Source organism: the organism of the source record quoted next, unplaced genomic scaffold (assembly GCF_019419815.1).
Source record: "Pyrus x bretschneideri cultivar Hongxiangsu unplaced genomic scaffold, Pyrus_bretschneideri_v1 Contig1, whole genome shotgun sequence".
NCBI lineage: Eukaryota > Viridiplantae > Streptophyta > Magnoliopsida > Rosales > Rosaceae > Pyrus > Pyrus x bretschneideri.
This window is the reverse complement of record NW_025999390.1, coordinates 3,486,087-3,508,909: the sequence shown is the minus strand read 5'-3', so window position 1 is coordinate 3,508,909 and position 22,823 is coordinate 3,486,087. Positions and strand designations below refer to the sequence as shown.

At 38.6% G+C, this 22,823-nt stretch overlaps 2 protein-coding genes across 9 annotated transcripts; one reads left to right on the top strand and one right to left on the bottom strand.

Moving 5' to 3' along the window:
- The first annotated feature begins 5,507 nt into the window (after positions 1-5,507).
- Positions 5,508-8,686, top strand: LOC103951891 (glycosyltransferase BC10). Of its 6 annotated transcripts, none has more exons than XM_048579850.1 (3): positions 5,508-5,658; positions 5,753-6,858; positions 7,732-8,686. In XM_048579850.1, the coding sequence occupies exons 2-3, from the start codon at positions 6,328-6,330 to the stop codon at positions 8,368-8,370; spliced, it is 1,170 nt and encodes a 389-aa protein (XP_048435807.1). In that variant the 5' UTR covers positions 5,508-5,658; positions 5,753-6,327; the 3' UTR covers positions 8,371-8,686. The 6 variants fall into 6 exon arrangements, with proteins under 6 accessions (XP_048435807.1, XP_048435809.1, XP_048435819.1 ...); XM_048579852.1 differs by having other exon boundaries at positions 5,511-5,633; XM_048579862.1 differs by having other exon boundaries at positions 5,543-5,899; positions 6,334-6,858.
- Positions 8,687-15,652: 6,966 nt separating this feature from the next.
- LOC103951877 lies at positions 15,653-22,111 on the bottom strand. Of its 3 annotated transcripts, XM_009363356.3 has the most exons (7): positions 21,913-22,111; positions 21,760-21,807; positions 21,430-21,651; positions 20,120-20,458; positions 17,756-18,113; positions 16,176-16,253; positions 15,653-15,902 (listed from the first exon to the last, which is right to left on the bottom strand). In XM_009363356.3, the coding sequence occupies exons 4-7, from the start codon at positions 20,413-20,415 to the stop codon at positions 15,849-15,851; spliced, it is 786 nt and encodes a 261-aa protein (XP_009361631.2). In that variant the 5' UTR covers positions 20,416-20,458; positions 21,430-21,651; positions 21,760-21,807; positions 21,913-22,111; the 3' UTR covers positions 15,653-15,848. The 3 variants fall into 3 exon arrangements, with proteins under 3 accessions (XP_009361631.2, XP_048435792.1, XP_048435797.1); XM_048579835.1 differs by lacking the exons at positions 20,120-20,458; positions 21,430-21,651; positions 21,760-21,807; positions 21,913-22,111 and adding an exon at positions 18,245-18,423; XM_048579840.1 differs by lacking the exons at positions 20,120-20,458; positions 21,430-21,651; positions 21,760-21,807; positions 21,913-22,111 and adding an exon at positions 18,254-18,414.
- Positions 22,112-22,823: the final 712 nt, after the last annotated feature.

Sequence of the window (22,823 nt, the reverse complement as noted above, 5' to 3'; positions counted from 1 at the left end):
CAGAGACGAAACAGTGAGAATAACCTTATGGGGAGACTGCAACAGGTTTTGAGACCAGTGGAATACAAGAACTTTTGCCACCCGTATTTTGTGCTTTCACAAGCCTGAAAGTAAAACAATACCAAGGTTATACCCTACCATACATTATCTAACTACTTAAAGTTTCAGTTTGTTAATTGTTATCTCATATTTACAGGAAAACCTGTTCTCGGAAGCACATGATCAACCGTTTGTGTTTTCAATCCAGAGATTCCATAACTCTCTGAATACAAACACAAGTAAATCAACAACCCTTCTTTAATAACTTTTTCATTTATATTTCTTCGATTAATTTTTCTCACCCTAAACATGCACAAAACAGGTTTAAGCATAGCAGATCACCTCTTCAAATCCTGCCCACCTCAGCTGAGATGTATACGGGCCGTGCAGTCAGTGCTACTACTGAGTCAAAAACAATTGACGAATTGCTTTTACTTGATCCTGCCTTGCACAAGGTTAGTTTGTCATCACCAAACTAATCACCGAAATCACCTCTTTTTACTAATAGATTTTCGTGCTGCATCTAACTTGACCATCTCTTGCTTTGCTTCTCTATCTGTTTATACTCCATGTTTGCAAAGTTAATTTCAAAACCTCATGTTTCCATAACAGAATGCAAGTTTCGTATGCCAAGCAACTATTGTTGAATTCGATTTGACTAAGGGCTGGTGGTACAAATCATGCCCGTCTTGCCATAAAGTTGTCAAGAAAAACTCTGAATCGTTTGAGTGCAATGAACATGGGTTCATAAACAGATTACCCGAACCATGGTAATATACTTTTACCCCTATTTTACATATGATGCGTATAATACGTTGCTGAATCCTTTTTTATTATCTTGCGATTATGACATATAAGTCGTCTCCCCAAGGATTACATAATACATAAATGATCCTTCATCCATACAAAGGATGCCCCTATAGTGTGCATCCCAGGCCTTGCTATAAAAAATTCATTCAACAATCATTTCGAAAATTCTTCTTTGGTTATCACTTTCTGCTTAACAGCTGTGATTCTAAATAGGACCATTGTCAAATATCCTTTTAAATTTGTTCCAATTAAGAATTGTAGCCTACAACAATCTATTTTCTATGTCATTGGGTTGCACTCATCCTTATTTTATGTGTTTTAGTCGTGCTTATTCATATTTACACATGTTCATTAGTTTGGAATTAAACTTCCAGTGCACAACTTTTGAACATCATATTAATTGTTAAACTATGCTTTACAAACTTTGGGAACCATCATTTCCATTTGTGCTTCTACTTTATAGAGCCAGCAGCTAAAATCAACTTATAATGTTGTTCCATGATTGATTAACTCAAAACTTTCAAACATACACTTCTCATTATGCACAATATGTTGATGTGAGGTAAATTAATTCTAAATAATTTGTCTTTCTAACCATTTTATACATGCATACCCTGCATTACAGTGGTTCTATTGCATTTGGTACATTACCCACAAGATTGCTATTACCAGTATTGTTTTCCTAACAACCAAATATCCTCATCTTACCTAGGTTCAAAATAGATCTTATTGTGGAAGATATCACAAATCAGCACAACTTCCTCATGATAGGAAGACATGCCGAAAAAATACTTCGTGTTTCTTGCCACACTCTGGTGATAGAAGATGGACATGAGGATCCTTTCATACTTCCACCAACTCTAAAAAATTTGGTCGGCACAACAAAACAATTTCAGCTCTCTTTTGGAAATCAAAACACTGACTTTGGAAAGACAGACTTCATAGTTCATGGACTACTCCAAGATCAACTGCTTTCGAGCCCAACAATTGCCTTAGTCAAACCAAAAACACCTACTCCCTCCGTAGGAATACATATTATGACTTAAGCGACCCCCAGCCCAGTGATGCCTTCTCACCGACCAAATCAACAACCCCAGTTAGTTGCACCCACAAAGACTTCAAAAAGAGCATTGTTTCCTAATGAAGCGGACAAATCTGACAGGTAAAGTTTTCTCTTGCTTTAAAATCTCATGTGTAAATCTTCCAAACCATGCTTCTCTTAGGTATACTACAATTTTAGACTTATAGTGTTTACAATTTGATACCCCATTGACCATGGGATTCCATTTAACTCTTTTTTTTTATTGGTTTGTTACGTTTTAAGAGCATATATGTATATATGCTTTTGATGAAGTTCTCAATTCAAGAGCATATATGTATGTGTGTGTGTGTATATATATATATATATATTTGAATTTTAACTATTTAAATTGTGTTGAGCTTGCGTCTAACTTAGTGCTGGTGTTTGTGAGTTTCTAAATTTCTTCCAATAGCTTACTTTTAGTTGCTTTTGATTATATATTTCTCTTCAGAACAATTCTTCCACTTGCATTCTTACCAGCTATACTATTGCAAACCAAGCCAACATATTTGAGCTCTGTTTTTTCTTACTATAGGTTTCATAATGAACATCTACTTCTTCTTTGCTTTTTCAACACTTGATTCGATTGCACATGATTTTTTGTTGTTTTTGTACCTGTATCAATAATTTTAACACTGGAAGGCCGTGCTGCATTCACTGCATCAATAATTCTAACACAACAGAAATCAACCTGATTTCCATGTTTCTTTACTTCTTGCCGCAAGGACAAACAAATATATTGAACCTTTCAAATAGACTTTAAATTTATCCCATAGATTTTCTCCTTCTCTTTTTCTGATTGTTGCTGCCATGCTGAGAAAAAAAAAAATTATATTAATGGCTGTTCATTTATCTATGCAGTATTTCATACTTATTCTGATCTCCACCGGTTCTTTAAATGGTGTGGTTTTTCAATCAGTTAACAGTTTTTAAAAATTCAAACATTATAGTTCTAAGCGTAATCATTTGATTAGTCTGCCTTTTAGCATAATTCCCGGAGACCAAAGATCTAACCATGTACAAGACCCAACTATATAGTTTATTTCTATTTCCACCTGGTAGGCTTTCATTTCAGTAAAGCCTTTCATTCATTTCAGATAGGTGAAGCAGCACTCATTTGCTTTTATATATTAATTTTGCTGTGTTTTCAATTGTTTTTTTTTTTTTGGGCTTTTTTCCCATCTCAGACGTGTCTCTATATACATGCACTAATGATTGCAACGTGTTACAACGGTGTATTAACTTTGGTGTATTCTTAACTGATGTGTCCAATTTTGTTTTCACTAACTATTATAAACATTAGGGAAATTTAAAGCCAAATACCAAATTTTAAGAATTTTAACTTGCAGCCATTTTTGTTGGTTTCTGTAAAGATTCTAATGGTTTTCTGTTATAAATTTGTCTCTATTAGATTATTGTTTTTCAATTTAAATTTTACTCTTTTCCAACTCTGGGTGCTTCACTGAATAAATGATACAGATTCTTCTTGAAGTCAATTCGTTGTTTGTTTTCCTTTAGAGGATTGTTGTGCTTCGGTTGGTACCATTCAGCTCTGTCCATCTGTCAATAGGCATTGATCATTTTTGTGAATATGTGGCAGGCCATTGGTGATGCAATCTGTCTAGGTAAAATAGAGATCGTCTTTTAAAGTTAAACTGGTCCACTTTCTGCAAAAAAAAATTTGGCAAAATGGTTTAAGCATCTGTTCACAAAAACTAATTAATGACATCTTGATCAACCTGCACTGATTGTTATCTGGCCACTGAGCATTATGTTTGGGGTGTAAGGTGCATTTTCTATGGTATGGGGTGTCCGAGAGAAACGGTTTCTGAATTAGGTCTATTTGGATTTCAAGGATTACGTTTGGGATTTTGTTTGTAAGATTTGCAGAGAGATGGGGATGTTTCAGTTTTTATGTTTACTTTCACTGGTCCCATTCTCCCTTCCTTAGATGTTCTCTAACCTTATAAATTTGTACCTTCATTGACAGCAAAAAACCTCGCAGCGACCAAACAGACACAACCAATTCTGCTAGAATTGCTAAAGAATTCCACAATCTGGTTGTCCCCAAAATTGAACCAGCAGACAAAGTGCCGATAGCCACACTCAAAACAAAATCTCAAACCAAAAAAAACCAAAGATAGGTAAATTACAATTTGTTTTTCCAGCATACACCTACATAACAAACATCATGCTAGCATTTGTTAAACTATGATTTATATTCTTTGTTATAGTGCGGAAGATGTCCACTCTCAGAAAAAGTTAACACCACAATCTCCGTGATCGACTGCAGCAGGGCTTTCTACATCTTTTTGCCTTTCAACATTTTAGCTTAAGGACTTGACTGTTTCAACAACAACGAAACACTCTTTTTGTTTTTTGGTAACTACTGAAATAGATAACCAACCTACAAGACATATTTTGCCATCTTAAATGTAATGGCAAAATATGTGTGGACAACATGTTACTCCTGTTTCTTAAGGAAACAAACATCTTGCATAGTTTTTACTTTGCGCGTTTGTGCTTCAAAACTATGATGCTAGAATAAGAACAAAACAGTTTTTATATGTTTTGTCAACTGCTCAAACATGTGCCTAACTTAAATGACATCTATTTTGCCACCTTTACTACAAGGCCAACATTTGTGTAAACTACATGTTACTTCTGTTTATTAAGGAACCAAAACGTTCAGTTTCGTTCTGTTAATTGATCAATGTCTTTTCACATCAGTTAAGTTGAATGTATATAAAAACAAAACTACATATCTTATCAACCTCATTCACTCATCTATCCCTCTCTTCATTCTTCATTGTGTTAAATTTATTCAAATAAAACATATCTTCATCATACAGCTCAACATCATGTATTCAAGTCCCGCGGCATTGCGCGGGCACATTTTCTAGTTAGCCCTAAAATAGCTGTATTAATAAAAGGCTAGTCTCTATCCAAAGCCTAAATTAAGGGTAATGAAAAGCTAATTCTTGCTTTGAGCGATGCTAATTATGCTCCACATTTGTCTGTTGCTTCTAGGGGCGGAAACGTGCAAGACGGTGTCATTTGTCTTGCTGGAAGTTAGGCAAAATGCGAAACCTATCAAGTTGTAATCATTCACAAATTACTCCATTTCATAGTCGCAACACTTTAAGAACCGTCGTAAAGGAAAAACTCTTGAACTCGACTGCTATTCTATTACTTGTCTATATTTCGATTCTTAAAAAGTAATTTTTCACTAACACAAGATATACAAGCTCAATTGCGTTTTTGTGCACATTTATAAAAAAGACATTTTTTGGTTTGAAGAACCTCTAAATCTCATCTGTGACGTTTTACTGGAAGATTGTAGTGCCTCATTATGTGTCGATAATGTGAGCAATATAGTCAGTCTCAAGTGTCTAAATAACATTACTCGTCATAAATTCTAATTTTTCAGTTACAAACAGAAATACATTCCTTCTTCTACAAATTTAGGTACAACTTTTTCTTTAATGACCAAAGTAGTTAACATGAGTCTAACTCGCATTTATTCCTTAGATTTGTTACCATTAAAACTTAAATAATTTTCACTTTTACCAACTCAAAATTTACCCAAAAAAATACACACACGCAACTGGACGAGATAGTTTGGTTCGTCTTCCCACCTCTGTTGAAGAAGAGAGATATACCACCCGACAAACGGATCCCGTCTCCTCCTCACTCGCCTCGTGTGAGTAGAAGAATCGTCAAATATAGTAAACAATTAAACATTCTTGAAATCTCAGAAATATCATTTCTTTAATCTCGCACAAAAACGCAATTCAGACAACCTTCGTATCTGTCTCTCAGGTCCTCTCTGAGTGATCGCCTTCCCGTGTTCTTCATCCACGTGGCCACTTCCCGTACTTTCGGGCGCAACTCAAGCCGTGAAGTTTAAGGATCCAAACCCTCCCTTCATGTCCTTAAAGTCAACCTCCAACCTTTTACGGTCACATGGTATGTCATACTTTTTGACTGGTGCACAAGCAGTTCGATTTGTTTAACATTTGATCCCAGCTTAGATTCTTGTTTTTAAGTTATAACCTCGGTTTATCGACATGTGAAAAAGTTAAGATTTTTATGCAGTATGTGTTTAGTTTGGATATTGGGATGCTGTGGAATTAGTTTTCGGATCTGCCAGGAGTTAGTTTTTGCTTAGTGGGGTTGTAACTTGGGAGAAAACTGCGTGATTTCGATTGGAATATGGTTAATTTCAAGTCTAATTTACTATCTTTGATGCAAGATGTAATTTGGAATCTGGATTTTCTGCTTGTTTGAGAGAGAAGTAAGTTTGTGGGGAAAATTTTGATCTCAGACACTTGGAGGTAGTCTGTAGGAAGCGGAAGAGTTAAGGAATTTGATCCTGGTGGGGTGTTTTTATTGAGATGCAGAATTTGCAATCGAGGGCTGTGCCGTTAGAGGAAGGCAATGACCCTGGTGTTACTAGCAGCCGGGCAAGCCAAACGAAGGCCTTGCCGATTAGGCTACTCCAGTTATTCGCGCTGTTTCTGCTTTTCTGTATTACTTTCTCAGTCATTAGCGTATACACAATTCGGCATTTTGGAATCAATGGCGTCATGACAACAGCCGCAACCTCTTTCCAGCCGTGCCTTGAGGAACCAAGAGGTTTGGACCGATGGATTAAGCCGCCATCAAGTGTTAAACACACCATGAATGATGAGGAACTGTTCTGGAGGGCTTCTTTTACGCCTAGGATAAAGAAATATCCTTTTAAGAAAGTTCCAAAGATTGCATTTATGTTCTTGACTAAGGGGCCGTTGCCGCTGGCAACCCTTTGGGAGAGGTTTCTGAAGGGATACGAAAGGCTTTATTCAGTCTACGTTCATTCACTACCATCGTTTCAACCCCATTTTAATCCTTCGTCGGCTTTTTATGGGAGACATATTCCAAGCCAGGTATGCACCTATCTATATGTTATATGAAAGATTCTGCAATAAGTGCACAATTTATGTTTTTGGTTCCGGTATTCATTCAATGGTTTCTCTGGCTTTTACTTTTTGCACATCTTGATTTTCTCTGTGGTGAGCACACACCCCGGTTGCTTGCATTAGGTTGTGTGTCTGAAGTTCAAAATGTAACGAAAATGGAAAGCGCCTCTGCAGGAGGCGGTAATATTTAGAGATGATCAAAGAAAGGGTTTAACCTATCTGTGTATTGGTAGAAAAAGGGGCAATTCTAATTTATCATGTTTGGAATTACAGGGATGTAGAATACCGTCTCCGAGAGAGGGTAGGAAACCCAATTTGTTCCATGTACTCAATTGAATGAATGGATCTGACTTTTTAAATTCATGAAGTTGATAATCCTGCTTGTGAAATATACACTAGGCACAGATGCATTCATATGAACAGATGATGTAAAAGCATAACTTCTTGGGCGATACTCCGACCTCATCTCATATTCATGATTTCTTATTAACGTTCTTGATTCATCTCTAACCATCATTCTTGTGCCACAATTATGATGTTTCCTTTTACATAGTGTTATTGATATATGCCTTCAAATTGTGAGTAAGAATAAGGTGAATTATTTATGTGAATGATACCGGACAGCAGAATTGAAGTTTGTATAGATGTTTGCCCGAAGATAGATGAATATATTTCAAATGTGTGACTATATTCCGTATGTTTTCTGCTTCGTTTAACCTTTTCACTTAACGATTTAATTAACACTTAGTAGCTTCAAAAATGAGTTTCAGGGAAAACGTTTTATGGTCATCTTGATTGCCATTAAACATTCTTGCTGAGTTTTGGTTTTGTCCTGCGCAGGTTGCTGAGTGGGGAAGAATGAGTATGTGTGATGCTGAGAGAAGACTCCTTGCTAATGCGTTGCTCGACATATCCAACGAATGGTTCATTCTTCTTTCTGAATCATGCATTCCGCTTTATAATTTCAGTGTCGTTCACCGCTACTTGATGAAGTCCAAGTACAGCTATGTCGGTGCATTTGATGACCCCGGGCCACATGGAAGAGGACGCTACAATGATAACATGGCACCTGAAGTGAACATATCCGATTGGCGCAAGGGCTCCCAGTGGTTTGAAGTTAACCGAAAGCTTGCCATCAGCATTGTCGAGGATACAAAATATTACCCCAAATTTAAAGAGTTCTGTAGACCCGCATGTTACGTTGATGAGCACTACTTCCCCACGATGCTGACCATTGAAGCCGGGAATTCTTTAGCAAATAGAAGCATTACTTGGGTGGATTGGTCACGGGGTGGACCTCACCCGGCTACCTTTGGAAGAGCGGACATCACGGAGGAATTTCTCAAGAGAATTTTCTGGGGTCAACGCTGCACTTACAATGGCCAGAACTCAACAATCTGCTTTCTTTTTGGAAGGAAGTTTGCTCCGAGTGCCATGGAACCTCTTTTGCATTTAGCACCAAAGTTTCTGGGCTTCTAAGTTACAAGTTTCTAACACATAAACAGTCGGCCAAGTCGACGTCTCGAGCCGAAGAGAGTGCAAAACTCAATCGCCACGGTGTGTATTTGCTTGTTACGATAAATTCAACCTCAGTTGTAATATTTGCTGGTTTGGGGTTTCACCTGATAGGTCTTTGGCAAAATATACTGTTTATAACAGTTTGAGATGTACAGAGAAGTAGCACCCAATTTCGCATTGGGGCGTATCATTTTGTTCACAGTTTTGTATTTGAGAATTTGATATTTTGATGATTGATAGACACTATATTTGAATAATTTGTTCCTGATTCTGTTCACTTTTTGTTTTTGCTTTGTACATAAATCATAGCATATGCTACAGAGTGGCTCATGTGCTGAGGCGAAGTCATGAAGGGACGACGATGGTATTAGGCTCATTTTGATATATTTTTTCACACATAAAAGTGTAGTGCTATGCATGATTTTCAAGGTTTTTTTGTAGGCACAAGCCCCAATCTGACGTTTTTAGTTTAACTTTTTTCATCGGGTTTTGATTTGAGGTTAGTGATTCCTATGAAGTTCAAGCAATCTGTTGCATATGCGCTTTGAGGAGAAGGGAAAGAAAAAAGTTAGAGAGGCTTGAAATTTATATTCAAGATAAAGAATAATAAGGATGACACCATAACAGACTTAAACGACGATGGTCAACTACTTAACACATGACAGGGTAATTTTATAAGATTATGAGAATTTTTCGTATTGAGACTTTTGGATCCTTTTTAGACTAAAATCTTGACTCCGTAGCTGATCACACGCATGTGATTGTTAACGGTAAATCTATACGGTTCATGATTACTATATGGCTCCTCTACACGCGTGGCGATTGTTGGTGGGATTGTACGGCGCGTGAGAGAAAAGCCCATTTATGTTGTAGGTGTAACACCCAACCTCTTCATTTGATGTGACCAGCAAAGAATCTGTTGGGCCCACAGAAGACCCATTACCCTCTGGACACGCCATGGAACGTGGAAGAAATTTTAAAAGCCTCCAAGCCCGTTTGGTTTCACATTCTTTTTGGTCAACACATTGTTTTTCTTTTTATTTATCAAACGGTAATAGCTTTATTCACAGTTCAACTAGTCTCAAGTTCGACTTAACATGAAGTTCAGTCACTCATTAACGATAAAAAAATATTTAAAAAAAAAAAAAAAGAAAATAGATTCGTAAAAATCACTTTTCTACCTCAAAATTGCCCCAAAAAAAAGAAACATGAAGCCAAATTCATTAAAATAAGAAAAAATAACAATCTTGAAATGACAAAATTATGACGTTGGAAAACCGAAACAACTTAATAGTAAATTTAAGTTCCATCACAAACACATAAACTTATCGTCATCAAACTTGCAACATCTAACTAAAAAAAATTATAAAACAAAATACGAAATTGACGGAAACTTGGTCTCCACCGATCCAACGGACTTAAAAGCAAATTTATTTCCTTAAATGAAAAAAGGAGACCTAATATTCTCACGTACCTTTAGGTATCATTTGGTATGCGGGACGGGACGGAACAGGACGGGACAGGACGGAACGGAACGGAGCGGGAGCAAAAATGCCCTCGGATGGAAACAAGGAGGAGGAAGAAGGAGATGGAGAGGTTATAATTTTGTGTTCCATGGATGTGGAACGAGTCGTTCCAGGGGGTGAGGCGAAACGAAAATTCACCCAAAACTTGTCCCGTGGAACAGCTCGTTCCATCCGTTTTAGGCGCACCAAATGTGGGACGGAACGGTTTGTCCCACTCTGTTATGTCTCGTCCTACGTACTAAACAGTACCTTATTTCACATGCAGACAATCATGGACCACCCAATCATGGTTGATGAATCTGACTATAAAAAATGCCGGCCCCCATCATTTAGGGGCACTACAGTAACTTCCACTCATGCATGTGCACCCCCCCAACTTCCAAATACATGATGCCAAGCGAATGTTCTGGAATTCCCATGAAGTAAATATCAGAAGCAAACAGAATCTCCACCCTACACCTGTCGTTTTTCCATCCCATTCAACACCCTGTCGTTCTCAGACTCCCCACGTGTCGGACCCCGGACGGTGGCCCAGTTGCTGACCAGAAAGTCACGCAATTCTGCGCTGCAACCGCTCTGATTGCGCATTGTGGGCGGTTTTTTTTTTGTTTTTTTCCAATTAAAACTTTTAAGAAAAAACGGAAAGAAATATAAAAGCAATAATCTTAACGCGCAAAAGGTTATATAGTCTCTTCCTTAACCGCGTGCTAGCACGCGTTCATCCCCGTCGTTGATCGTACGGTCGACTCACCTGATTCGGAAGTACGGATTCTGATGCGCGCGAGTAAGATGCGTTCACGCGTCAGGGTAATCATTCTCGGAGAATATATTCTCCACTTGAGTTGGACCAAACAAGACACCCCAGTCGTTAGGGCATGTCTGAATACGTCGTCGTTTAGGTTTAATAGTAAAATTTCCCCCGAAATTTAAAACGACCACGCGTACACAAATGAATTCACATGCTGCACGCGATGTGTTTTATAGTGGGACCTACGGGGAATGTAAAAGTGGCTGCATTGCAGCATTAGTCGCCGTAGCTTATTCGAATTTTCAGCTTCCTACATTTAATTTTTCTTCTTACACATTAATCCTTAGAATTTAATTTTGTTTGGACTTTAGCACCAATTGTGCACGCAAAACAATTTCCGCGTGATTGTTTTCTTTCTCTGCACTCAAGTTCATTTTTTACTGTAACTAAATCAAAGAAAAATCAAGAAATATATCAAAACAAATGTGTATAATGAATATATATTTACACTGAGGATTATATATTGATTATATTAAATTAAAGTCGAACTTGATATGAATGAGAATTGAACTTACAACTTTTTATTTATAAGTGAGTAGACTAACACTATGCGATTAACTGGGCAAAGAAAACATTTGCAAAGGAATAAATGGAAGACGGGTTCATTGACGAAAAATTTTCAATATGCTAAGATCACGATCTGATACATTAAGTGTAATAATACAGTTGGATGAAAATTAAAAGAAAAAAGAAATCAACCAAACGTATTATTACACTTTGTGTGTACCATACTGTATTTTCGAGACACTAAAAATATCTCTTAATTGACAAACTGTTTGGGCCCAAAATATTATGATGGGGCCGAGCAGCAAGATGTGCTCGGCCAAGGTAATGACATGCTATGGGCCAAATAATGGAACCCGGACCAGCTGGCAGGGTCGGCCAGATCCTATCTTAAGTAGTCCAGATAAATGAGGAAAGGTCAAGGAAATCCTGGTGCGACCAGGATTCTCGACCAGCAAGGGATAAAGCCTCAAAAGGAGGAGAATTCAAAATCCCAGTAGGACGAGGATTGTTCGAGTTAAGGGTAAACCGGGACAAGGACTCCCAATCCAAATCAGATTGGGATTCAAGGAGCGAGTTGCTATAAATACAAGAAATCACGCAATAGAAAAGGACCCTTCACAATCAGCATACAATTGCCCTGCGCAAAACCTCTCAAACACCTTGAGATTTTTTCCTTTTCTTTTCCTGCCGACACACCTTCAGTTTGGATAAACATCACTGTGGAAGCAACCGGTGAGCACCTTCAGTTTGGATAAACAGCACTGCTGCCGCAGAATCAGCCGACCGAGAAACACCTTCAGTTTGGATAAACAGCACTGTGTCGAGGTCGACCGATTATCTATCTAAGTCTCGGCCGAGAAGGGTTTTCGAACCTTTGTTGGTAGAGGTCATCTAACTAAGCCTTTTCGGCGTAGTTGGGTGTTACGAGTTGCATTGCTCGGCGTATTGGACGCCGAGTGAGTTTATGATTGGATACTCGCAAGTAAGTTTCAGGGTTCGGCATTCCGACGGCCGAACTACGTTTACCATCAAGACATACATCACATTCGAGTACCTGTGCCCATATAGTTTGGTCTCGATTCGGCGTGCTTATACTCTTACGAATATAATCACAGTGACCGAATCAGGGTCCGACGACCTGTGAACTCCGTAGAATTAGTAGCCTTGTCTTCAAGCTATAGAACCCAGAGACCGAGAGCGTTCCTTCCTCGGTCGCAATCGCAAGATACAGAAGTCGATAACGCACCCAACGCGACATCACATTTTACTCCTCGGCCGAGCTCGGCCGACGAGTTGGCACGCCCCGCATTCAACCGAAGGACGTAGTTAGCTCATTAGTTACTCGGCCTGCGGGCCACGTAGGTTTTGTAATTTTTGTAGTCAACACAAACTGAAAGGAAAACGAAACGAAAAATGTGTCAAATTTTAACGAAAGTAAAATTAAGGTAAAATTTACCATACCAAGCAATGTGAGCTGTCGCGCCGAACAATAACAATTAGCCAGCCTGTGTTCAGCGGGCAGCTGCCCGACCAGCCCGCCACTACGCCTATAAATAACGTTCCTTACGCCCTCTCCTTTCCACCTCTCACCTAAGCTCATATACTTGTGCTTTCAGTCTCTCTGCGTCTTCAAAAACCCTAGTTTCCTGAAAGCACACAGAGGTCCGAACCCTATCAAGAATGGCAGTCTCAAAGGCATCCTCCGTCGTCGCCCTCATGGCAATCCTTTTCGCCGTCCTCTTGGCCATCGGCGCCGCCCAGGAGTCCCCTGCTCCCAGCCCAGCCTCCCCTGCAACATCCATCTCCCCATCGTTCGTCTCCGCCATTGTCGCCGCCGTCGCCGCTCTGGCCTTCGGATCTGCGCTCAGGGCTTGAGTTCGCGTTTTCTGCTGCTGGTCTGGATGTGGCTGTGTAGAGCGGTTTGGGGTTTTATGACTCGTTTTATTTAGTAGCGAGTGTCGTTTTAGTAACTGATGGCTATGGATCTTTAGCGATTTCATTTACATATGATGGCTTTGCTATCATTATTACTATGATGGATTTTGTGGATTTCTGAGTATTATTATGAGTAAATAATTCATTTATTTTATTTCGTTTGTCTAATTTTCTCTTTTCCTCTTCTAATTCTGTAATTCTGTGTTTGATGAGTGTGATTAGCTTGCGATCTCGATGTTTATTCTCTTAATTTAATTTTAATTTCATGAGAATCTTGCAATTAGAAATTTAGAAGTAGATAATGTGAGTTACAGCAGACATCTCAGATCTGTATTATTTAATTTAATTTACGAATTTTCTTAAAGAAGGTGACTGCAAAAAACTGAGTATCTGAGTCGGTGGTAATTATTTATTCCAACCAACAAAGCGATATTTTCCAGCTGCAAATATAAAATAATAATTTTTAAGCTGTTTCTCATCACATGGATAATAATTCTTCAGTTTTGTGGGTACACCGATAATTACAATTCGGGATGTTATTTTCTTTGGTCGAGAGAAATAATCCAGAGAAGGAAAAAAATGCATCACGAAACTTTTGTGGTCAAGTACCGACTGTTAACCTACATGCCATAGAATTCGTACTCAGTGGTAAGAGGCATATAAACTGCGACCAATTGACGTAATTCACATTAACAAGTAATGTTGGAATTTGTTTGGTTGTCGAACACTATCAGAATCCTCTTTGTTTCGATTCCTAAGTTTTGGGTCGTCGTCTGCCCTTTCAAGCATAATTGTAGGAAATACACGAAATTTGAATTTGAATGCAAAAGGAAAAGTCTATTGCCCCGACAACTGACCGAATTCACATTTATAAAATGCTGATATTTTGTAATCACTGTGGATATAGTGTAGTGCGAATTCAAATATGTGTAGTTTTTGGTCTCCACAATCAGCGTTAGAATTAGTCGTTGACAAGACTCGGATGATGGGTGATGGGGGCAGACTCAACAATAACAGTAATAACAGACATCACTAGCACTTTCCAATCCAAATACCAATTCTTATGTGGCATGACATGAAAAAGCAGCAAATGACAGCAACTTCAAATCTATTTTTAGTAATTAATAAATACTTTTTATAATTTTAATAGTTAACTTTTGTTTTAAAATACCAATTACAACTATAAAAAGTAAATAATAGTTTAAATTTGACATATCGGTTAGAGAATAAAATTTATAAAAAGATCAATGTGTCACATAAGCCTTTAAATTTAAATTTTGTGTTTAAAATTTGACATCTCATTTGAAGATAATCTTCAGAGGGAAATTTTTTCTTAATTAAAGCAGATTAAGAATTTAATGACAATGATGATGAATTATGATTGTAAATGTGAACGGACTCATTATTCAACTCCCCTGTTTATTTCTCCGTCAACCACCAAATGACTCATGTTTTCTCACCTTCACATAGTTTAATGCAGTTGATTGGTTACCTTACCGTTGAAAGTGCATATTGCGTTTAGAAATAAATTACTACTGACACGTCTCCCTAATCACGTAAAAAATGCCAATTAGAGACGCCACATAAAACGTAATGTGACATTGACAATTTGCTAATGTCTACGTAATTCTCTGTGTGTTTTTTTCGCTTGTCATTATCTTAACAACTGCAAATCAAATGTATCTTTTAGATAACTATTATCACCATATCATTAGCACGTATGTGATTCTTTTTATATCTAGAATTTCGTCCGTGGTATTATTATTTTGTTTAAATTATAATTATGTATTTATTTTTAAAATAAGGTATATTACTATATTCATCTGCTTATATTATAACTGACAGAATAATAACATTACATGACGATGTAAAAAAAATCTTGACATCTAGGGAGCGATGGAGTCCGGGTTTCCACTCGGATGGTGAAGTCTGAAATGCATTCCATTGTCCATGAGGACTCTGACTCAAGTGTTATGAGCACTCACCCCACCAAAGCGTAGACTCCCCGTTATCCATTTGAGCATTATTATCGAAGTTGTCAATTCGATGCAATGATGAATTCGTCCATATTTAGTTTCTACTTGGTTAGAGGAGATTAGATTCGATTCACACGGATGAACGAATCATACATATTTTGTAATGAGTTTTGTATCAAACTATTGTCATCAAGTTAATTATGCATTGTCAGTCTCCTGAATTTCAAGGTTAAAGAAAATTACATCTTTCGATCTTAATCCAACGATAAAGGAAAAATAAAAAAGTTTAAAGAACATTTTCTTTTTTACCATTGGGTAAGAATAGATCGAACAATTAGTTACCACAATTGACGATTGTATTTTTCCTCGGGTAACATTTTTCATGACTGGGGGAATTAAATCCCAATAACGCTTTCGCAAAGGGTAAATTTTCATTCGTTCGTGATCGTGTTGTTCGGAACATTGGGCGGAACGTAAAAACAAAGACAGTATACACAAACGGAAATCAAATCCGTTCATTATTTCAGACTGTTGAAAGGTGGAAGATTTACAGAGTTCTAACATTTTCTCATCCCTTCGAAACGAAGGCAAAAAAGGAAGAAGAAGAAAACTAAGATCCTCTCAACCTTGTCATCTTCGTCATCAACACAAACCCTATAATTCTATCTTTTTTTACTAAACCTCGTTTTATTCAGAGTCAGACTCCACCACATTGCCCATTGCCTTTAACCCTCTTGGTCTCTGCATCATCCAAAAAGTAATAACTAGTTAGTTATAATGCATGAAAACGAGAAAATTAGAGTAGGGCAGCCCGACCAACGAGATTAGAATTTAGAAAGGCACTCTCACGAAGAAACATGCCCCGTTGTGTACCATCCGACCCTAAGTAGGTATATCTTCCAGTGCAGACATACCCATATTTGGTGACCATTTGTGAGAGTGGCCTAACCACCGCGTACCCTACTTTCACCCGAAATTGATGAAAATTGCTTAAAATTCAAAATAATTGAATACCTTTTTGGAAATCTTCTTCTCCCGGACCTCGTACCGTTCCAGCGTCAGATCACAAAGCCATGCTCCCGGGCTCACAAGCTATTAAATATAAATGCAGAAAAATAATGGAAAGAATTAGATTAATCATTACATTTTATGGACAAAGGCAAAAGGGTTGGCTTTTGCTTTAAGTAACGGGAAAAAGCACTATAGGCTTTTTTCATAAGCACTTTTCTCTGCTTGGAATCGAAAACCAGATTAATAGTGCGTTTTTGTTCTCTCTGTACTTGGCACTTGGCAGTGCGGTCCAAGCCGGACGACAGTCAGGCTCACGTAGCCACCCAACAAAATTATGACTACGAAAGTACGAATATGCCCTCCACATGAACCATATTTACCACAAGAACATTTATTAAGAGCCCACTGGTTTTTAAAAATCGAATACCAACTAAATCACATGCGTACACGTGGGAGGCAATGCACCGCCCAATCACCATGAAATCAGAAAGAGATCCTCTCTGGATCTTTCCCCAAAACCCATGATCAAATGATTCAGGTCTTTAAAATTTGATCCAACCGCTAAAACAGAGAAGTTAGTAAAAATTTTTAAAAGTTATAATAATTTTTTACCGTTTGATCAATGTCAAAAATTCGGCTCATTTCATCCATAGATTTTGAAGGAAGGGATATGAAGAGATCTCTTTCCCATGAAATCCACCGAAAAGCGACCACCAACTATTGCCATTTGCCACGTTCATATTATTTAACAATTTAATTAATATTAGATATTACAAAAAAAATTAAGCCCCAAAACCAATAATTCGTCATTCCACTTGGACAACTAAGAAACTTTGGGGGATGAATTAGGTATAGATGATGTCCTTGGGACACGTGTATGTCTGGTTCTTGCTGTCACTTTAGCACTCCTTTGGCTTTTTATCTAAAACTAAAAATAAAAATAAAATTTTAAGTAGATCATTTTTTTAAATTATATAACGTGTCACCAATAAAAATTAAACGGTCTCACGAGAACAATTTATAGGATACATACACTGCTAAAGTGACGTCTCTAGCGCCAATGAAACATCACCATTTGAACAAAACTCAAACATGTTTTTTTCTTCTATTGACGCGATATGCAACGATGACCTTGTACCGGTGCCAACTTTATGTTTTTTTTTTATCCTTCAACTAATCTAGACCTAGTCCACATTTTGTGACAACAACAAATTGCATATACAAAATAACAAACCAATCACAACAAGCAATGTAAATTTCTAGCCAAAAACACAACTCTAAAGATCCGAAAAGGAGTTGAATAGACCTCGTTAATGCTGAGATTGCGTATTTCAAGTTAATCACGTATAGTTACGAAAAACAGAAATATATGTAACATTATGTGATTAACTTAAAACAATGTCGCGACGTAGTTCTAAATTTTTTACCTTGACAAATTGACTTTTTCCTAAATCAAGCAACTTATAATCAAACTAGGTTTTTGCAATGGTGTTCAAAGCTACTTAAATCCCTAATCATTAATTAAGGAAACTAATTAAGCAGAGATTAAATTAAAAACTGAGTGAGAGAGAGAGAGAGCTTACATTGAGGGTGCGTTGGATGAACTTGGCACGCTTCTTTGGTCTCTGAGGCAATTTGGACCCTTTAATCGCCATGAAGTCCTCCTCTTTCTCTTTATTGGTCAAAGCAATCACGAACTTCGGCGGCCACACCATCGGTGGCCCCGCCGCCGCCTCTCCGCTCCCCGACGAAGACCCGCCCTTCTTGCTATCGTGCGCCGTGTCCGAAGACGCTGCAGACTTGTTGTGATGATTAATCTCATTATGGTGGTGGTGGTTTTTCTTATCGTGCGCACCCCTGTCCGGCGAGGTAATTCCCCTCACCCCTCCTCCGCCGTTGCTCTGGCCTCTCATGGCAGCAGCGCTCGTAATCTCTGAGTTTCTGCGGAACCAGATATCAAATCATAAAATCAAATAAAAACATAGATAGAACATAATAAATGATATTTTCGCAAAAAATAAAAAACCAAATAAATGAGATAATAAAATTTTGACGTGGGTGCGTCAAATTACAAGATTGACCTCGGTCGATCTAGATCGGTGGGTGAGAGAAGGCTAGTGAAAGAAACTCTGTGGGTTTTTGGCGTAGAGAATGAAGCGTGGTGTTTGGCTTCGTTGCGGGACCTTTGCGTTTTGCTTTTATGGTGGGAAGTTGTTAGTTTTTTCATTTATTTTTTAAATAAATAAAAAACCAGATAATACATTTCACAGAGAGAGAGCGGAAAAGCGACGTGCCAGCTGGTTCTACGGCTGGTTTTCGGCCGTTGGATCGAGGGTGCCTTTTTGAGGGTTAAGGACACGTGTCGGCTGTAGACAGAGGCCGACCTGTTGCCTAATCCAATCGGACGGCTGATGATGGGTAGTTGATGGAATTCGGTTATGGGATGGACACGTGGAACGGGAATTGCCCGTTCCTTTTTTCCAATGAGGCCGTGGAATCAGGGTGCCGGTCGTTGTGGAACGGATGCCAATCATGCTAAACGATGGAGTGGAGGTTCCGATGATCACAGTAGGAATACGCCTGCTACATGTTATAACCGGATAGGATGGTTTAAAGCAAGGAAAGAAGAAACATATCATACCAGATTTATGATCGAATCAGCTTCAACAATTCCTATGGTAATAAATCAATGACACTAAGGTATTGGGACGGAGCACGCGTGAGTGATTTCCGACCATTGATGTGGTGAGCAGCTGTGCCTGGCATCAATGGCTCAGAATTATCCACGTGCACGTCATTCCTAGAGCTAAAACTCAAATCAAGTTCATTGCACTTAGAACACAACTCACCGATACTATGACTTGATCCCCCTAAATTACTCGATAGAATCGGTTTCACAATTTAAGATCTAAAGCATGAGAAGAGCAGGAGTCGAACTCTTACCTTAGGTACGAGAGGGTGTAAACGCTCCTTGTGCGACTCGAGATTCTCTCTCTCTCTCTCTTTCTCTCTCTAAATTTAGTATTTCGTGATGTGTGTTTCTGTTGCACAAAGTCAGTTGTGACTACATGAGCAATCTATTTATAGTGATTCAGCTACTAGGTTTTCTAGAAAGACAAGGAAAGAAGGCGGCCTCACGTACTTACCATGAGCTCTCTCCTTCCGGAACTTACCCATCTCTGCACCCCCACCTGACCAATTGGAGAGTGGGTCAACATAAAAACCTACACAACAGATCCAGCCCCAATTCTATAATTAAAGTCCTAATCCTCTAAAAAACTTCATTAAACTACACATTAAACACATGCTTAAAGCAGAACGTTTATAATTAAATGAATGAGACCACAGGAATATAAAACATGTGGTGCGGGACAAAAAGATCATTAGTGCTTACTCTCTAGCCTTATCCAATCCTACATAAACACTATCCAATCCCACTCATATAAAGGAGACAACTTGGGCAGCACTCGAGCCGTGTGCATTAAGAGCTGTACTTAAATTGGTCACCCAATATAATGAGATCCGCTTCTTCGTTTAGAGTGTCTAACTATGTAGTTGATCTAATTGTCGAACCAAGTTTCCGTTTATCCTTTTTTTTTTTTTTTGGTCAGAGTCGATAACCTTGACTGTACTTTGATAAATCAGAGCAACAAAACACTTGCTTAAGATCAAGTATGCTAATATTTTCTCACAAATCTAAAATCTCAACGCCGAGACTGAGTGATTTAAAACCTAATGATCTGACTGTGCTATTAAAATTAACGATTAACGATGAATTCATTTCATATAAATCATTCTCAGACAAGGCTAGAAACCAAAGTTGAAGCGACAAAACCCAGCATAATCACACCTCACTAAACGACGAAACTACACATTAGCAAAGAGCAAGAGAACCTAAACGACGTCGGGCGAAGGAAAAGAGTAACTGAGTGAGTGAGAGTACCGACCTGAGAATACGCTGAGGTAGCGGTTGCTGCGGAGATAACGGCCGTTGACGGAGATTCAAATACCCGTTACTCGTCTGATTAACGGTGGTGGAAGGCTGATTGGCCAAGTCCTTATCGGGTCGAACGACCCGGCGATCAACCCGGACCGTGGTTCGGGTAACCGGGGCGCCGCTCGAGTCGTCCTTCTCCTTGACCTGGATCTTCATACACCGGAGGCGCTTGCGGTTCCCCCACTGCAAAACGAAGTCCGACGTCGTTTGGTGTCGGATCGCAACCTCGGCGGAGACGGAATGCATCCCCGCCGGTTCTATCTCTACTGCTGGTACGGTCCCTTTCCATCTGCATTTAATTACAGCGGTTAGGTTAAAATCGTACTTTTATATTTTAAACCGGGGTTAAACAAAATTAAAAGAGGACAGAGGAGGCAAAAACGAGAATCTGGAATTGGGTTGTGGCTGGCTGTCTGCAACTGCAAGAACCCAGAAATAAAAATTCAAATTAAAAAGAACGAGTTTATCCAAATAGATGGAGAAGATGAAGATCCAGAAAATGTAGGGGAAGGACAAGGCATTAAAATTTGATCCTTGATAACTGGGGAGACAAAGATGTTGCGCAGTTTCATCTCTTGCCTTGTTCGTTTTCTTCTTGCTCTCAGTTTCCCGGGAAACAAACAGAAAGTTTTTACTTCTTCTGGTGTTTCAACTTCTAAAAAAACTGATGGCGGAGAAGAACATAAGCATCGGAGTTAGAACTGGCAGAAGAAGAACATAAACATCGGAGTTCGAACTGGCTAGAAAAAACTCGAAAGGTTGGTGGATATTGAAAGAGAGGCCGTTTCTTTTGAATGCTGAAAAAATTCAAGGACAATCGATGGAAATGACCCGGCACAAAAATAAATAAACCAATAAATAAATAAAATCTTCACCAACACAAAGGTATTAGTTGCAGAAAACTGACAGAACCCAGAATGCGAAATTTGAGAGAAGACTCGAACCGAAAGATGGATTCAATTAGAAGATGCAGAGAGATTGCGATTTTGAGAGAGAGAGAGAGAGACAGAGAGACAGAGAGACAGAACTCTTGGAATTTCAATGGGAAAAGCATATATTATGATGTAGAAGTATGTCCTTTTGAGAATCCATAGAACAAACAGATTGCTTCGACTCGATGGAGATGACGAAAATGGAGTTGAAAGATGAGAAGATTCGATGAACTCAAAAAACGGGTTGAAATGGAATCCACCAGTAAGATCAAAGGCGGAGACTTTTGGTTTCAACTCTGATCTATGAACCGGATAAATGAATCCTCACCTGTAATGCTCAGATTTCTCAACCACCTACAATCCAGAACTTGAAGTTGAAGTTTTGCTTTTTCTGGGAAATCTTGTTCTGCTCGGCCTTTGAGACCGCAAAATGCAAATCTACACCCAAAAATCGACGAAACGATCGAAATTCAGAGCTCGTCTCCCTGATACTCTCAGAAAACTAGTTGAGATTTCTTCAGAAAACGGGTCGAATCTCTTCGAAATGAGCCTGAGAATTCGAAATCAAAACCAAACGATGAATTAGAACAGGGAAACAAAGCAAAACGACGAATTTCTCTGCAAATTCCAGTGAAATGAGATCGGTTTTGCAAATTACCCAACAAAATCGCAATCGAATTCTACTTCGGAAACTCTTGGAATGTATCTGCAAAACATAAATTCCACCAGAAAAACAAAAACCCAAGTCAATTTTCTGAATTTAGATTCCATTAAAGCAGCACAAAAGGACCTCTGTTCTCAGAATTCAAACCTCTCCAAGCTCTCGCAGACTCAGAGAAAAAGCTTCGATTGGATCCTCTACATTCACATAGGCCAGCTCTACGAATTCGAATCTGAATTCCCAATTCAAAAAGTAAATGAAACTCGAAGGCTAAAACTCTAGAGAGAAAGAGTTAGAGAGAGAAAGCTTCGTGCTTTCTTCTGGTTTTCTGATGGAACGAAATGCACTCTTGCCTTTCAAACCCAGTTTTTATACCAAGCCCGTTACTCTCTCCGTCACACATCAAACGTCCAACGCCGAGCTTTCTCCACCCTCGATCCACCATCCAACGGCTCCCGCATCTTCCTCTCTTAAACCGTCAGCTCCGTCTCTTTTAAACCCCGTTACGACGTCTTAATGCGCTCCCTTCCCTTCGCGGCTTCACAGCCTTCACCCTCCGTCTCTTTTGTACCTTTTTTTTTTTAATATTTTTAATTATTTTTTATTTTATTTTCTGGTGAACCGGTTCGATGGCGCTTTGGTTCGGGTCACGTAGATGTAATCAAAGTGAGCTAACTGTGGTTAAATTTTAACCGGGGTCGGGGATTTAAGTTATCAGACAATTGTCCGTAGTATCCGGTTGCTCTGGTCGATTATAGACCGTGTACAAACCGGGCTTAAATGTTGTGGGTACGGTTTTTGACCAAATTATATTGTTGAATCTTGAGCGTCCATCAAATAAAGAAAAAGAAAAAGAAAATCTTGAGCGTCGGTTTTGCCACCATTGTCCATTATTGGTTTGAGCATATGGATCGTATTTTAAGTTGAGATGTGAGAATTGAAAGACACTTTGATAAGACTATTTTGTTAGACACTATTAGTTAGGTATTGTTGTGTTTTTTAATAAAATTATTTCTACTGTGTTGTAAGAATAAACAGTTATAAAATAAAATTTTTAAATA